We start from the raw sequence: 17,400 nt of genomic DNA, 5'->3' as shown, positions 1-17,400 counted from the left end.
GGTGGCGAGGATTAAATGTAATCAAATACAGTCAATGTATGGCAGAGAGCCTGGCAGTGTGTTGAGAAATAAATAGCCCATTTCATTCTTCTTCCAGCACCGAACTCTCACATTTCAAAAATTTTCGGGAGGTGGCCATGAGGCCTGGTTACCAGAATCAGTTTTTAGGGATTTGCGGTGTTTCTCCTCTCTCTTTACTGCAGTGAGGTTTTGCCCCTGGTAGTGGCCTCATTGGTTGAAACTCACAAGGTCAGAATTGAAACAAGGAGTGGCTAGGGACTAGATAACGCCGGGACCCTCCCCTCTCCCTGGCGTCCAGCAAGGGACTCCAATGGGACGAGGGTGGGGCGTGGACCTGGCACCGCCTCCCCGGGCGCCCGGCCTGTAGGAGCGCAGCGCGCAGCCTGAGCTGCGGGACCGAGGCGCGGAGCGGAGTCGCCGGCGCCCGGGGCCTTCGGGGCGTCGGACGCTGCTGGCCTTCCGTGGAGATGTGACCCGGCTCCGCTGCCCATGTGGGGCTCCCGACCCCCAGCGAGGGCGGCGAGGGCGGCGGCCAGAAGGGCCCCGGCGACCCGCCGTCCGGCCCTCCCACTGCTGCTGCCGCCGCTGCTGCTCCTGGCGGCCGCGCCGTCGGGACGCGCAGGTAAGTGGGCCGTCCGGGGGACGCCGCCAGCTGCTGGACCGGGAGGTAGCCGAGCGGACTCCGTCCTGCGAGCGCAGCGCGTGCTCCGAGGAGAGCCGCGGGCGGAAACTCACTGCGGCCACTCGAGCGCTTGGTTCTGAGTCAAGTTTGCACCGCGCCGGTTTCACACTTTCCCTTGCGGGTTGCAGTAGGGTGAGGAGGAAGTTTGACGGCGGTCACCGTGGCTCGTAATAACCCCGCGCAAGGCTTGGGTCTGCGCGTCGGAGGCTCTCGCCACCCGCGCTGGGGCCGCAGGGAGCGCGGGTGGATTGCATGCTTCGGCCACCTAGACCTGTTGCACTTAAACGGGGAACTCCCCGGAGCTGGAGGTGAGGTCTGCGCTTTACAAAACCAAAATCCCTGAAAGAATGGTTCTGATCCGAAGGAACCGGGTCTAGAAAGAAACGGCGTTTTTAAAGAAAGGTCCCCTCTCCTGGGCACGTCGTTTTTCCCCTTTCACGTACGACCGTGTACAGATATGTGTCCTTTGATTTCTCTTGAAAATAAAACTTGTAACTGATCCATGACATGAGGTAACTGCACTGTTTTTGATTTTGCTCTTAAGTTTAAACTCTACCAGTTGGAATCCAGTGAACCAGAATGTTTCATTCACCTGATTTATTTTTTTCTTTTGCATTTCTGGTATAGAGAAAAAGTTTCGTTTTGTTTTTCTTGGAACGTACCCTTTTTATTGACATAGAATATTATATGAGTGTACAACATGATTCCACATTTGTATACATTGAGAAATGATCTCCACCATAAGTCTATCTATCACCATCTATTACCATCCAGAGTTCATACAATGTAATTGATTATAGTCCCCACACTGGACATTACATCCCCGTGACTTATTTTGTAACTGGAAGTTTGTACCTCCATCCTACTCATCCATTTTGCCAATCCTTCCTTTGGCAAGCACCAATCTGTTTTCTCTATGAGTCTGGTTTTGTTTTGTTTGTTTTTTGTTTTGCTTTTTTAAAATTACACACACAAGTGAAATCACACGATATCTGTCTTTCACTAGCATAATACCTTCAAATTTCCATCCATGTTGTCACAAATGGCAAGATTTCATTCTTTATTACCCATACACACAGACACACACACACCCTGCATCTTTATCCATTCATTCATTGATAGACACTTAGGTTTTTTTACCTATCTTGGCTATTGTAAATAATTCTGCTATGTACATAGGGGCACATGAATCTTTTCTAATTAGTGTTTTGCTTTCTTCAAATAAATACTTTGATTTGGAATTACTAGATCGTATGGTATCTCTGTTTTTAATTTTTTGAAGAACTTTTGTACTGTTTTCCATAGTGTCTGCACCAATGTACATTCCCACTAACCGTACACAAGGATCCCACGTTCTGCGCATCCTCACCAACACTTGTTATTTCTTATCTTTTTGATAATAAGATATTTATGCCAATACCATACTGTTTTGATTACTATAGCTTTGTGATATAGTTTGAAATCAGGCCGCATGATACCTCAAGCTTTGTTCTTTTTTCTCATGATTCCTTTGGCTATTTGGGATCTTTTGTGGTTCCATACATATTTTAGGATTGTTCTGTTTCTGTAGAAAATACCATTGTGATTTTGATAGGTATTGCATTGAATCTGTAGCTTGCTTTGGGTAATATGGACATTTAAACAATATTAATTCTTCCAGTCCATGAGCATGGAATATCTTTCCATTTATTTGTGTCTTCTTTAATTTCTTTCTTCCATGTCTTACAATTTTCCGTGTACAGGTCTTTCCTCTCCTTGGTTAAATTTACTTATAAGTACTTTATTCTTTTTGATCCAATTGTAAATGGATTGTTTTCTTAATTTCTCTTTCTGCTAATTCATCACTAGTGTATGAAAATGCAACAGATTTGAAATATTAATTTTGTATCCTGTAACTGTAGTCATTTTTTGGTTCTAATAATTTTTTTGGTAGAGTCTTTAGGGTTTTCTACTAATAAAATCACGTTGTTCACAAATAAGTTTTACTTCTTCCTTTCCAACTTGGATGACTATTATTTCTTTTTTTCTCAAATTGTTCTGGCTAGGATTCTCAATACTATGTTGAATGAAAGTCTCCAGAGTAGGAGACTTTCTTGTCTTGTTCCTGATATTAGAGGAAAAGCTTTCGTTTTTTCACTACTGAGTGTGATGTTAGCTGGGGACTTCTCATATTTAAGCTGTGTTATACTGAGATATGTTCCTTCTGTACCTACTTCGCTGTGAGTTTTAATCATAAATGAATGTTGTATTTTGTCAAATACTTCTTCTGCTGCATCTATTGAAATAATAGTATGATTTTAATCCTTCGTTTTGTTAACATGGTATGTCATATTGATTGGTTTATAGATTTTGAGCCATCCTCTCATCCTTGGAATAAATCCCACGTGGCCATAGTGTATGATCCTTTTAATGTATTGTTGAATTCAGTTTGCTAATATTGTGTTGAAGATTTTTGCATATGCGTTCATCAGGGATGTTGGCCTGTAACAGTCTTTCTTTGTGATTTGCTTGTCTGGTTTTGGTACTAGGGTAACGCTGCCCTCATAAAATGAGTTTGGAAGCATTCCCTTCTCTTCAGTGTTTTGGCCGAGTTTGAGAAGGTTAGGTATTAAATCTTTTTTGAATGTTTGGTAAAATTCACCAGTGAGGCAGTCTGGTCCCGGACTTTTGTTGTTGGGAGTTTGTTTTTTTTGATTACTAATTCAATCTGCTAGTAATTGGGCCATTCAGATTTTCTGTTTCTTCATGATTCGGTCTTAGAAGATTGTATGTTTCTAGGAATGTATCCGTTTCTTCTAGTTTGTCCAATTTGTTGGTATATAATGGCTCATAGTATTCTTTGGGATCACTTGTAACCCTTTTTTATTTCTGATTGTATTTATTTGAGAGTTAGCTCTCTATTTTAGTGAGTCTAACTAAAGGTTTATTAATTTTGTTTATCTTTTCAAAGAACCAGCTCTTAGTATCATTGATATTTTTATTGTCTTTTTAGACTTTATTTCTAGTTCATTTATTTCTGCTCTGATATTTATTTCTTCCTGCTACTAACTTTAGGCTTTGTTTGTCCTTTTTCACGTTCCTTTAGGTATAAAGTTAAATTGTTTACTTGAGATTTTTCTTGTTCTGTGTCACTATAAATTTCTGTCTTACAACTGCTTTTGCTGCATCTCAAAGATTTTGGCATGTTTCACATCCATTTCCAATTGTCTTAAGGTATTTTTTTCCCTTGATTTATTCATTGACCCATTGGTTTTCAGTAGCATGTTATTTAGTTTCCACATACCATATTTTTTTATTTGTTCAGTTTTCTTCTTGTAATTTATTTCTAGTTTTGTACTACTGTAGTTGGAAAAGATTCTTGATAATGATTTCAGTCTTCTTGAATTTACTGAGACTCGTTTTATGGCCTAACATATAATCTATCTGGAGAATGTTATGTGTGCACCTAAGAAGAAGGTACATTCTGCTGCTTTTAAATGGACTGTTCTGTACACAGTTATTAAATCCGTGCGGTCTAATGTGTTGTTTAAGGTTGCTGTGTGTGTGTGTGTCTCCTCCCTTCCTTCCTTCCTTCCTTCCTTCCTTCCTTCCTTCCTTCCTTCCTTCCTTCCTTCCTTCTGCAAAAAAATACTGTGTATTTTCTTCAAATGGGTACAACATACAACAGTCATTGGTGAAAGCCAAGGCCATGATATTAGATAAATTAAGAGGTGGGTAAAGGCAAGGCCAGGCTGTTTTCCTGTCTGATGATTTAGCCTAGTTCACAGGTAAACTTTGGCAAACTGAGAAGGTGGAGTTAACCTATTCCCTGCATACTTTCCCACAAATGTTAGAGGTTTCACAAGCTTTGCCAAGTGCCAGCTGTGTAAACCAAGACCATATTTTCTGACAAGTTGCTAAAATTCTCATTTCTGTGTTTGTTGTTATGTTGCTATGTGATTTAGTCACTCCAAGCAGTAAGCAGCAGAATGAACATTCTACTTTGCACCCTGAGGAGTGTCACTTGTATCCTTTCCTATTTAAATATTTTATTATTTATGCTTTTATAGTTGTCCCGATTTTTGCCCTCTGCCCCCGTCTACCCAGCCTGCACAATCACACTCCATCAATCCCCGCACTCTTGTCCGTGTGCATGGTTCTTCACACATGTTCCTTGACGAGTCCCTTCTCCTCCTTTCGACCAGTCTCCTCCTCCTCCCTCCCCTCCTACAGCTGTCAGTCTGTTCCTTGTCTCTGTGCCTCTGCTTCCGTTTTGCTCTTTGGTTTATTTTGTTCATTAGATTCCGCTTATAAGTGAGATCATATGGGATTTGAAGGCTGATGTTTCTTTATTGATTTTCTGTCTGGATGATAAATCCATTCATGTAAGTGTATTAAAGTCCCCTACTGTTATTATATTGCTGTTCATTTCTCCCTTCATCTCTTATTATTTACTTTATGTATTTAGGTGTTCCTATGTTGGGTGTGTAAGTGCAGTTGACTCTTGAACAAAATCACCCAAATCTTTCCAAAATCCTCAAAGAGGGAAAAATATAGAATTTTTTATGTCTATAAACAATTGAACCTAACTTAGTTTTGGAGCTTTAGAATACAATCTAAATATTACTAATACACTCACACTTATTAGAACTAATATACTATATATAATAAACATGATGAGGGTTTTTGTTGAAGTGTCTCCTCTTTGATATAAACACAGCAGCATCAGGTATTTTATTTTACTAATATGTTATTCCAGGGCATACTTCCTACACACACAAATGATTCTAGTGGAACTAATTAAGCTTTTTGATTATTTTTTAAGCTTTGTATTTTGAACTAATTTGAATATTACAGGAAAGTTGCAGAAAAAGGGTAGAGTTTCTATAACTCCCTCATCTAGTTTCCTCCAATTTTCACCTCCTGTGTAACCATTCTACAAGGTTCAAAACTAGCAAATTAATGTTGGCATAATGTGTTTACTAAACTGTAGACCTTGCTGGAATTTCACCCGTTTTCAACCAGTGCCCCCGTCTGTTCCAGGACCCACTCCAGGACCCCACACGACATTCATTGTCACGTCTCCTTCTTCTCCTCCAATCTGTGACAGTCCCTTAGCCTTTCTTTGCTTTTAGGTCCTTGACACTTGTAAAGCATTCTGGTCAACTCTACCTTAGAATATTCCTCAATTTGGGTTCATTTGCTGTTTCCTCATGATTAGTGAGGTTATTACCTTTGCACAGGAATACCGTATACACACCCTTACTGGTGTGTCCCAGTTGGTTGGGCAGCATCCCACAAGGCGAAAGAAAGGTTGCCGGTTTGATTCCCGGTCAGGGCACATGCCTGGGTTCCGGGTTCGGTCTCGAGTCAGCACACATGAGAGAGGAAACTGATGGATGTGTCTCTCTCATATTGATGTTTGTCTCCTTCTCTTTCTCCCTCCCTTCTCCTCTCTCTGAAAATAAATAAATAAAATCTTGAGAAAAGAATACCATACATACTATATTGTCTTTCTCAATGCAGCATGCCAAGGCATTTATGATATTAATATGTCTTTTTGCTGGTGACATTAGCCTTGACCACAGGATTGAGGTGATGTCCAGAGGGCTTCTCTCTGTAGGGTTAATACTTTCCACTTTGTGATTGATAAATGTCTTGTGGGAAGATACTTTGAGATCATGCAAATATCCTGTTTCTCCTCAAACTTATACCCACTAATTTTAGTATCCACCAATGGATACTACATAACTATTATGATTAATGGTGATTTTTTTATTTCTCTCTTTTCTTCTCCATATTAATTGGAATACTATTGCAAGGAAGAGCTGTCATCTTCTCCCCTACTTACATATTTATTTAATTGTTTAAATGTGTCGATACGAACTCATAAACATGTACTTTGAGTTATCATCCAATACAATTATATTTTCTGCTCAGATTTTTCCAGCTTTGGCCATTAAAAGCTCTTTCAATTTGGCTTCTTCTCTTCAACTTCTATAATGGGCATGCTCACTGCACAACCCTCACTGTTGTTCCGACAAGGGCGGTTTTCCATACTTACAGCTAACTGTCCATGTCGTTCCAGGCCAGCCCTCCTCCTCCATTTTAGATGAAAATCTATATGTTGTAAAAGGGCCACTAAATTATCTACTAAATGCTCTACTTTGTTATTTTAATAATTGGCTCATAGTTTTTAAGTTCAAAGTATAACATCACATGCAGTTCAGGAGCAAACAGCACAGAGGAATGAGGTGTTGGGGAGGATCAGATTCAGTGAAGAAGAGTTACCCTAACACCCCGTGCATCCATTTTGAGTTTTCAAAAGTTAAAATGTACTTGACACAATATGATTTTTAAACAGTCTTGCTTTGACCACTTTTTATTCATTCATTCATTCATTTGATGTCATTCATTCCTACTTTCAGGAGCTGTTCTAGGCATTGAGGTGAACAAAAATGAGGCTCCTTTCTTCATGGAGCCTTCCGTCTCAGACGAGTGATTACATGAAAGTATAAATGCGAGAACTGAGGAAACCAAGCTCATTTGGAAGCACAGGACAAGGCAATTTAGGGGTTAGGCTGGGCTTCCTATAAAAGAGGTCCTTTAAACAGGCTGACGAGAGTTGCTACAGGGTGTGTGTGTGTGTGTACACACCTGTCACATCACACTCACTCTGCCTGTGGAAAACATACACATGGAAAAGAAATGATGTGTCCACATAAATGCCTTACTGTGAACAAATACTTCAAAACCTTTTAGAAAACATAAATTACACAGATAGGCTGCTGTTCATCCACATTGTGTGAAATGATTATAATTCAATATAAATTCATGCCTTTTCATTTAAAATATTAGCAAGAAAATAAAACTAAATCCTGCTTTAATAATATTCTATCCATAAATTACCAGGTAGTTAATATTCTTTTTTTACACATACATTTCTTTCTTATAAAACTGCATATCAGCAAACAAAAATCTAACAAAAAAATAGCAAAATACCAGGGAAAGGACAATATTTTTGAGGGTGGTATCACCAAGTAGGTACGAGTAAGGAGTTTCATAGCTGTAGGCAGACTGACTCAAGGTCATTGTCAGCCTCAACAAGTCACCCTGTGGTCTGCGGCTCCTCTCTTCTCAGTACTGAATCAAACCACAAATAATTATCAAAGACCACAGTGTTAAACTGCGGTTTTCTAAGGTAGACCTGCTGTCCTATGTGCTATTTTCCACTTTCTGAGTCAACACAGTCCTTGGAGTCTCTGTGGGCTTGAATGTGCATGAGCAAAGGATATGTCTTAATTGATTGATTCTTCTAGTTGTTCCTGCGTAAGTTCCACTGTTGTCAGTATCTTTGACTCTTCTTCATGGGTGGCCTGTCCATTGTTACATTGCTTTTATCCTAACAAGTGGTTTTTCGGTTGGTTTTTTTTTTTTTTTTTTTTGCATCTTTGTGGCAAGAAGGTACTTCAAAAGTTGATCTTCAGCAAGGCCTATATGGAAGCCCTCTTCATTTTATTGCATTCAGTTGTACAACTTTATCAAGGCATAATTCAGCCTTGAAGAGGTCTGAGCCTAGTCCTGGTCACCCTCAAAAAAACATCAGAGCATCTCCTTGCCACTGCAGAGTTAACCTATTGGAAAAATTTCACCTTTGACCGTGTTTTGACAGCTACTGTGCTCTTCCATCTTCATCTTGTCGCTTGGAAAGTCTGAGGTCACACTGTCAACCTCATTTGCCTCAAAGTCCCAGTCAACAGTGTACGCAAGTCAGTGCTATTACTTACTTCCAAGTCTCAACTGGATAATTTCTTCCACATTCCTACTAAAGAATCATTTGTAGACCTCTTACTTTTTCTATCCACTTTTGCTCACACTTTTATCTTGTGGATTATTTCTTTAAAAATTTCAAGTGGTGGCGATATTAATGAAAGAATCACATTACCTCTGTGAGCGTAAAAAGAAGTGCTAGTTGTGAAAATGATTTGAAAAATAAACTGGATGAGGTATGTTGATATTTAATAAATACCTACTGATTGAACTTGGAGTTCCCAACAGCTGTTCTTTGCAATACCTTAGTGGTTCCAGGTGGTTTGTCTTTGACTCTGTCCTTGCTTTCATTGTTTTCCTTCTAAAGCAAGTTAGCAAGTAGTAGAGACTCCAACCTACATATGAATTTACTTTTCCACAGTTACTGTGATATGCATTACTACCAATCAAGACACTTGAGAAATAGCCAGATGTGGAGAAAATCAAGTCCCTGACCTCAAAAAGCTAATTTCCAAAAGGGAAGGGAAAGGAAAGGAAGACATTCATACAAGAGATGTCATAAGATATTAGGACTGGTTTTCTAACAATGGGTCTGGCATATAAAAATCAAGAATGGCATCTTGAAAATAGGTATTTTAGGAGGCTATACACAAAAATCTCACAGCAATGTATTTCTTAAACTCCTGTTTACAGAATTCCAGGTAGGTCCTGGCACACCTTGGCCAGAAAAAAAACCATTCAGTGGTAAACCTTCACCTTTGATATGTGGATTTAATCTCAAAAGTATTCAAAGGCACTTCCAACAAACTTGGGTAATCCAGCCGGGAAATGCTATGCTGTGCAGAAACAGAGGTGTGACTATAAAATAATGAGATGGAAGTTTTTGCATTGTTAGCTGCCTCTGGAGATAATTGCAGCTGAAAGGAAGCATGCCTCAGATGCCAGGAGCTGAGCAGTAGCCAGGGATCATCATAAACACGCCCAAGCAAAGTGGGAGATTCAGACTCTTTGCTGGGTAAACTCCAGTACATTTACTTTAAAATCCTACTTGCTATCAAGCACCAACAGCAGTATTCAAAAACATGGTTAAAAGCACATAGATTTATTTATTAAGGCGTGGCTGTAAGGAAAGCACATCACTTTTGCTGTATGACTTTTGCATCGCTCATTTATATAAACATTCATATACCTGAGCACATTGGCATACAGTGGTGGGTGGTGTCCCACATTCAGGAAGTATCTGCTCCGTGAGAGCAGGGCCTCCTGCGCGTTTCTGCCCTCCGCTGCCCTGCCCCGGTGCCTGTCAGCTTCTGTTTCCAGCCCGGAGCTGGCACCCAGAAGCTCTGTGTTGAATGAATGCTGTGGCCGTGCACAGTTCCAGCAGGTGAAGCTTCGGTAAAGAGGAAATACTGGGGCTGTCCCCATCCAATTTCTTCCGTCTCTCCTTAGAAGCAGTCATCTGTAACTTGTAAACTTTATACTGACCTTACAGTCCCTTCTTCCCACAACACTCTTCCTTAGAGCATTTCCTGAAGGCAGTAGGTGAGTTATCTTAGTAGACAGAGCCCTGTGCGGTCAGAACACGTGGGTTCAGGCACCTGACAAAGGGCTGAGTCACCACAGGCGAGTCATTCAGCCTCTCTGGGCCTGTGTCTCTCTCTGTTCAGCGCTAAAATGAGAATGGCAATTATGGAGGGCAGTACTGAGCTAACAATTCTTGAGCTCTTTCTTGATGCCAGGCACTGTGTCAAGGATCCTACCCACGAGCCTATGGAGCAGATAGTACTATTGTCTCATTTTACAAATGAGTAAATTGAGGCACAGAGGTTAAATACTTACAGACACACAGCTGGTAAGCGGTAAGCAAGGAGGAGACCCCAGTGTCGCCCTAGAATGCTCGCCGTTAGAACGTCTCTCTGTTGTACTCGTATACACAGTTGTTAAAACAATGAGATAGGGCAGATGGCAGGGCCCTGTATAATTGTATAATGTGTGTACTGGTATGCAGATGGACATAAGTATTATAGAGAAACTGAGGCAGCTTACATGCACAGCAGTGAGTGGGCAGAGAAACAAATACTGGGGATGGTGGCTGTGGGAAGATAATTCAGTTCTCCATCCACAGAGAACACAGCTGTGTGTCTTTTCTCAGGTAAACAGTTTCTGAGTCACATTTTAAGTGCTGCTTAGATGGCTTACATTTTAAGGGTACTTGCTATATAATTAGGAGGTGAGGAGGAGAGAGGAGTTAATATTTTTCAAGACAAGTAGTTTATAATTTGAGGCAAAAAAAATACAGCTTTTCTTTCACCATGATGAAGTTAGAATGACACTTACGATAACCCGACTCAAGGCAGCTGTGCTGTTGGCTCTGCTTTGTGGTGGTTAGGATGAGTTCTTTGAAAGTTTTCAAAGCTTCTTGAAATTGATTAAGCACCCTCCTATACTTTTTGTACCTTAACTCTTTTTAACCTCATTCCCCACAATAGAAAAGTCAGAAAGTGATTTCTTTTTTCTTTTCTTTTCTTTTCTTTTCTTTTCTTTTCTTTTCTTCTTTCTTTCTTTCTTTCTTTCTTTCTTTCTTTCTTTCTTTCTTTCTTTCTTTCTTTCTTTTGCAGGGGGTGGGGTGAGGTGGGGTCTTACACCATATTAAGGTATGTAGCCACCACTTGCCATGGGCTACTACTTCTTCATTAAAAGCCATCTGTCTCGCTGAGCCTGAGTATAGTGTAAGTGTACCAAGGTGATTTCAAGTTCAGGCTGTCCTTCCTCATTCAGATGCCTATGGGTCATACCCCAATCCCATTGGTTTATGTAAGCCCCACCAGTCCCTGATTAGTTCAGGTCAAAAGCACTTCTATTTGCCAGGCACTGGGGATGGAAAGGCTCTATAGGACATGGTCCCCAGTGGCAAACAGCTCACAGGCTCGTGGTTCCTTCACTCTGCTCCAGTGTCAGCAGGACACTGGGCTGGCAGGCTGGAGGCTTTCTCGAGACGAGGCTGGGCAGGACTTCCTCAATTCCAAGGCTTCTCTAGTCAGTCATGAGCTTGAGATGCTTGAGTAGCCCCAAAGCAGAAGTCTCATAATTCTGGTGGTTTTCTCACCAGTGGAGAAATGTACTGTTTTTCACAGAAAAGTTGGAATGTCTCAGCCCCAAAGCAGAGAGGTTTGGGTAACCACAAGACCAATTACCCTGGCTTGTTGTGAGTCCACTCTGAGAACCTCACCACTTTTTACTGGTGTTCATCAGACACTAATTTATTCAAAGCATTTAGGCTTCTCCCACAGTATAATGAAATGCAAGTACGTACACTTTCCCGGCAGTCATATAATTAAAACTGCAACATACTTAGATGATGACCTTAATACTAATTTTGAGGCAAGCAGGAAAACACCACATATCATTTCACTATACCTAGAGACCTGCCTACAAGGTACCCCTTAGAAACCTTGTAACAGCCATATTTTACAAAGCTCTACTAAAGAAGTTGTCATAGACTTGCCCATTACAAATGCCATTTATCTGTTGTCTTCCTACTAGAAAGACCCACAAGTAGACATAGGATGTTCTTCCTATGGTGCTGTGACAAAGGTGAAGACAGGCTAGAAGGCTTGCCCAAAGGCCAAGCAGTAACAAAAGGAAAACAAGCACTAAAGGGGCACCAATCTAAATGACGTGGCTTACAAGGTACAGCTGACCAGTCACTACTTGGAAGTTCGTTAAGTGGACACCTCCTTGCGGACCCCTCAGAGCTTGGTTATGGCATAGGCCATCCTAAACACCCACCATTCAATGGGGCACCCCAAGTGTTCAAAGCCCAGACTGCGGTCAGAAAAGCTGAAAGGGAATCCAGAGGGGTTCTGCCCCTTCATGAGATCTTAGGAGTTCATTTTTTCTCTTCAAAGACTAGACTGTTGCCCAGAAACTGTTGTCAGTCTTCTCGTTGGGTTTGTAATTTTCTTTATAAAGATAAAATTGAGCTATTACAAAGAAAGCTTTTTCAAGATTGTCAATGCCCACTTCCTTTGGTGGAGACCATGCACACCCTACAGAACATCACAGCATCATTGTACGTTAGTTGCTAACACAGTACAGGTTAGTAGTCATTAAATGGATGCACACATGAAGGAACAAGGGCTCTTTAGTTCCAAAAGATACTGTGGAGGGAGGGCATCAAAACTGTAAAGGCACACAAGAGCAGAGTAAGGTAGGGTGTTGCGGGGAATTCGGTGTGGCTGGTGAACATGGTACGTTTGGAAGAATCGCAAAGGAGAGGGCAGACCAGACCATGAAGAATCTCGTGTTTCGAACCAAAGTCGTAGTGGTGCAGCGCTCTCAGAAATAACTATGCGCGTCGGTCCAACAGCTTCGTGATCGGGGCTGTGAGTTCAGTGGACGGTGAGAGAATCAGAGCTGTACTTCCAGCCCAAGTCTATGTGGAAAAAAGTGCTTTCATTGCCCAGGGACTTGACTCCTGACGTCAGTGTGGGTGTGATGTATTCGCTTTGGTGTTAAATGATCAGTGCAGGCAGGTTAGAAAAATGCCTTCCGTCAACTGGAACGTGTACCCACTCTTTCTCTCTCTTTTCCCGACTTGGGACAATGCCATGCTAAAAACTGCGAAGATTCCAAAACCACAAGAAATACTAGTTACCAGTTCTTTGTTTCTTAAATGTGCTGTTCCTCCCCTTTAAAAAAAAGTACTAATTCTACTTTTATCACTCCTTTGCATCATCAAAACAGGTAAAAGGGCAAGTATTCCTTGATAAATCCTCGTCTGTTCATTTAGTTCCCACAACAGAATGCCTCTCACTCATGAGACCCTTGCAGCCCGGCTTCATCAGGACGTCCTGTTTTTTCTGCTTTGAAAATAGAGCTCCCGGCTGCCCACCCATCTTCATATCCACCGCCAGCCTCTGGGCGCAAGCTCAGCCTCCCTCACTGGGGCAGCTGCAATTATGGGTTACTGGTTTCTCCAGTTCTGCTCTTGCCCTTACCTGGTCTTCTCCCAGCGAAGGGTGAAGTCATCTGTTTGGAATACAAGTAGGCTCATGGCATCTCCGGATAACAAGGCTTCACTCACTGCCTGCCCACCGAATTTCTGATATAATCTCAGGGCTTACAAAGAAGGGGGTCTAACCCCTTTGTATTTCTTCAGTTTCCTCTTAGCCACTCTCCTCCTTTTTCACGGTAGGTCTGCCTCCAGGTGACACTTTGATTTATTCACAAGGGGATGATCCAGAACTGATAGCTCCTTGGCCTACGCAATCGAAAAGACGATGGCAGTCCAAACGAAGGATGTGCAGGACTAAAAAGCTGGGATGTTCTCTCCCCAGAAACAGTGTATGAAATAGCAACATGCACTTTAGATGCATTTCTATTAAAGCTACTTACTACTGTGACTCCTTGTCATGTATTTACAATGACCTAAATTGTCTTAAAAAAAAATCCAAAAAGCTGTTGCTATGATTTTCATTTGCTACTCAAAGTCTAAGTTTTTAGTCTTCTCATTGGGTCTGTAATTTTCTGTATAAAAATAAAATTGACCTATTACAAAGAACACTTCTTTAAGATTATTAAAGCAGGAGTCATTTATAACATTATTGGGAATGGAGGGGCCCTATTTTTTTCTTCCTGTTTAATTTGCTTTTTTTTTTTAGTGATTAATCTCTCTGAGTTTCTCTCATCTTTAAATCTTTATTGTATTAGCAGTCTGTTGCTGTGTAACAAATTACCCCAAAGCTTAGCAGCTGGATACAATCAACACTACCTCACAGAGTTTCTGAGGGCCAGGAGTCCAGTGATGGCTTAGGCAGGTGCTTCTGGCTCAGGGCCTCTCCTGAGAATGTAGTCAGGTTGTATTGCTACAGGTTGAAAGGCTGGAGCTGCAGTCATCCGCAGGACCCACTGCTAAGCTCACTGACATGCCTCTTGGAAGGAGGCATCCAACCAAGAGACGAAAGCAAGGTAGAAGCCAACATGTCTTTTATAACCTAATCTTGGAAATGGTGTACCATTACTTCAGTCATATGCCCTTGGCCACACAGACCAACCCAGATACCATGGGGGAGGGCACTATACAGGCTTCGAATGTTGGGTAGAAGGAACACTGGTGTGCCATCTGGTGGCTGGCTGTCAAAATTGTAGCCATACATATACAGTTTACCCAGAATGCAGAGAGGTACACACATTATTGTCACATCATTAATTCCCTCTATTTAACCTATTATTACTGCGGTTTGGTAACATTTTTATAATCAGCATAGCATTTCTAGAGGATTATTTAAACAATTACAAAACACTAAAAATGTTGAATCAATGAGCATTAATGATTGACAGCACATTGCAAAATGCAGTTCACTTCAGAAAAGCAAAATGGCTTTGTTTCCTCATGGCAGTGACCAAGAAAAATAAATTAAACTAAATTAAATGAGCAATCTGTTCTTTTTACTTTAACTTACTTCTTAAACCTTTTTGGGGTATGTTTTAGGCATTTTGTTCCATCAATTTTTTTACTTACATTAAAAGATGAGCAGAAACCAGTGTTGCATAAGACAAAGACTTGTATAAATTAAGCACTGAGAAAATATGCCTGGACTGTAATATCTAAGATAACTTATGTTTCAAATCTCCAAACCCAAGGTGCCACAAATCAGAATATTCTAATTCCTTATCTGATAGTCCTGGAATCACATGTTGGTAATATCTTACATCTGTGATATTATAATGCACAGTCTGTTTTAATTATAGTTCTTACAAGATGCTAACCACTCCTCACATGTTAGTTCATTTACACATGCAGAACTGTATGTAGCATTTTAGATCTGGAAAGATCTTTGGAATTTTCTATACTGAAGCTTTTGAATGGTGGAGAAATACTATCCTCCATGGTTCTGCCTCCCCATGTTCTCTGTTTCATCCTGAAAAATGTCATTAAAATTTCAAACTTCATGATAGCATAGAGCAGTATGAAGTCATTGATCATGCACACTGTAAATAATCTCCAGGAAAAACGCCAATACCAGTCAATACAGTCTGGTTCCAGAGAAGGGAAGCACAGCATAGAAATTGAAGGACAGTGGGCAGGCGGTGTCCTTCTGAGAGCCTCTTTACTTCTTTGCACACATACCCACACGGTGATCAGTGTTTAACTTTCTTCTTAAAAATAAAACTGAGCTATCAAAAAACGACCAAGGTTAAAAGCAGAAGTCATTACAAGTATAGCATCTGCAAGCACGCACACACACACACACACACACACACAACTGCCTGCATTTCGGTTGCTCTGCCTCATGTGAAGGAGATTATTTAGGCTTAGCCTTAGGGTCATATAAAAAGTTTAATTCTAAGGTAAAAAAATGTCTGCCTTTTTATTTGGCTTGGGAAATTAGAATACGTTGCACAGAGCTACTCTCAGGCAAGGGTTACCAGAAGCGTAAAGCTAATTCCTTTCTCCGGTGAGTCCCAGCTACAGTGCACAAGAATTATGGGACTTGAGCCAAGTTGGACCAGCCTCCCGTGACTTAGCTATGTTTTATTTCCTAATCTGATTTTCAGTATCAAAATTTGATATTTTCCAAATTCATTGACTAGAACATACAGATGTGTGAGGGGATAAGTTTTTCATAAAACTGTTACTACCCAGTGCTCTGTGATCTCTCCCATAGTTTAATGCTTTGATTCTTACATGTTACCACTGGATTTCTTTACTTACTTTAGTTCAAGGGTCATCCTTGTTTTCTCTCATAAGAAACTATCACTCTCCTTTGTCCTTTTATAATTTTCTGGCAGTTTCTCAATTTTTTATCATTTCTGTACAGAGTATTTTTACAAATTCATCCTCTAGACACAGTTTTTCTTAGATCACAGTCTGAAGTTACCAGCATTTGATTAAATAATTGTCTTCTTTTGCTCGTTTCTTTTCTAATTATTGCTTTATACATACTTTTTTAGTAAAGCTAACCCCCGCTCCAATCTCCAAACCTCTGCCCTTCCTGGGGCATCTGTTCTAAATCCCATTTCTGTATCTAATAAGGAAATTATTTAGTTACCTGCTGGTGCACAACAAACTACCCTAAAATAGTGGTTTTAAAACAACCACTGTATTATCTCCCACAGTTCTGAGGGTTAACGGGGGCACAGCGGGATGGTCTGCTGGTCTCCCTGGGAGCCCCTCATGCACCCTCCATCTGTGGCAGGGGCTGGGATGCCCACAGTGCTCCTGCTGGCCCCTCAAAGGGGGGAAGGCCGGGCTCAGCCGGGACAACTGACCCTCTCCCTCGTCATATAGCCTGTCCACACGGTGTTCCCAGCAGGGTAGCACAGGCTTTTACTTGGCAGCTCGGGGCTTCCAAGAGGCAAAAGTGGAAGCTCTGTCACCTCAGTCTTCTCTCAGTCACCTCTGTCACATTCCATTGGTTGAAGTGAGTCACAGTGTCCACTCAGGCTCAGTTTGGGAGGAAATGCACAGTGCACCAGTACCAGAAAGCCATTTCTGGAGACTAGCGACCCCAGGGGTTGTGTTTTCCTTTTCCTCCACCAAGCCCTTGATTTCTCTCTACTCCTTTTTCAGTTCCCTGTGTCCCGGGTGGTTTGCCTAAGCCTGCAAACCTCACCTTCTTATCCGTAAACATGAAGAATGTCCTGCAGTGGAGTCCCCCCGAGGGCCTACCAGCAGTGGACGTTACTTATACTGTGCAGTATTTCATGTAAGTAGGTCCTTTTCCTTTGGGCTAATTTGTAAGCACAAGACTCAGACTTCACATAATTGCACAAAGATAAACCATCTTTTGTATTAAGTATTATATTTGAAAAGAAGAAAATTTTAAGTGTTTTAAATTTTCTAATATTTTAAAGATTTTATTTATTTATTTTTAGAGAGAGGGAAAGAGAAGGAGAGAGAGAGAGAGGGAGAGAAACATCCGTGTGCAGTTGCCTCTCTCGTG

The 17,400-nt window shown here is 41.1% G+C and overlaps 1 protein-coding gene across 2 annotated transcripts in view; it reads left to right on the top strand.

Moving 5' to 3' along the window:
* The first annotated feature begins 368 nt into the window (after positions 1 to 368).
* Positions 369 to 17,400, top strand: part of IL20RA (interleukin 20 receptor subunit alpha) — a 29,955-nt gene continuing 12,923 nt past the window's right edge. Inside the window, exons 1-2 of one of the 2 annotated variants that reach the window (XM_028509848.2) lie at positions 369 to 643; positions 17,028 to 17,163. In XM_028509848.2, the coding sequence (XP_028365649.2) occupies positions 511 to 643; positions 17,028 to 17,163 (269 nt within the window). In that variant the 5' untranslated portion in view covers positions 369 to 510. Of the gene's footprint in view, positions 644 to 17,027; positions 17,164 to 17,400 lie in introns of those variants that run through there. The other variant, XM_028509846.2, reaches the window with a different exon arrangement.

This window comes from Phyllostomus discolor, chromosome 4, assembly GCF_004126475.2.
Source record: "Phyllostomus discolor isolate MPI-MPIP mPhyDis1 chromosome 4, mPhyDis1.pri.v3, whole genome shotgun sequence".
Taxonomy (NCBI): domain Eukaryota; kingdom Metazoa; phylum Chordata; class Mammalia; order Chiroptera; family Phyllostomidae; genus Phyllostomus; species Phyllostomus discolor.
This window is presented reverse-complemented; position numbering and strand designations above follow the sequence as displayed.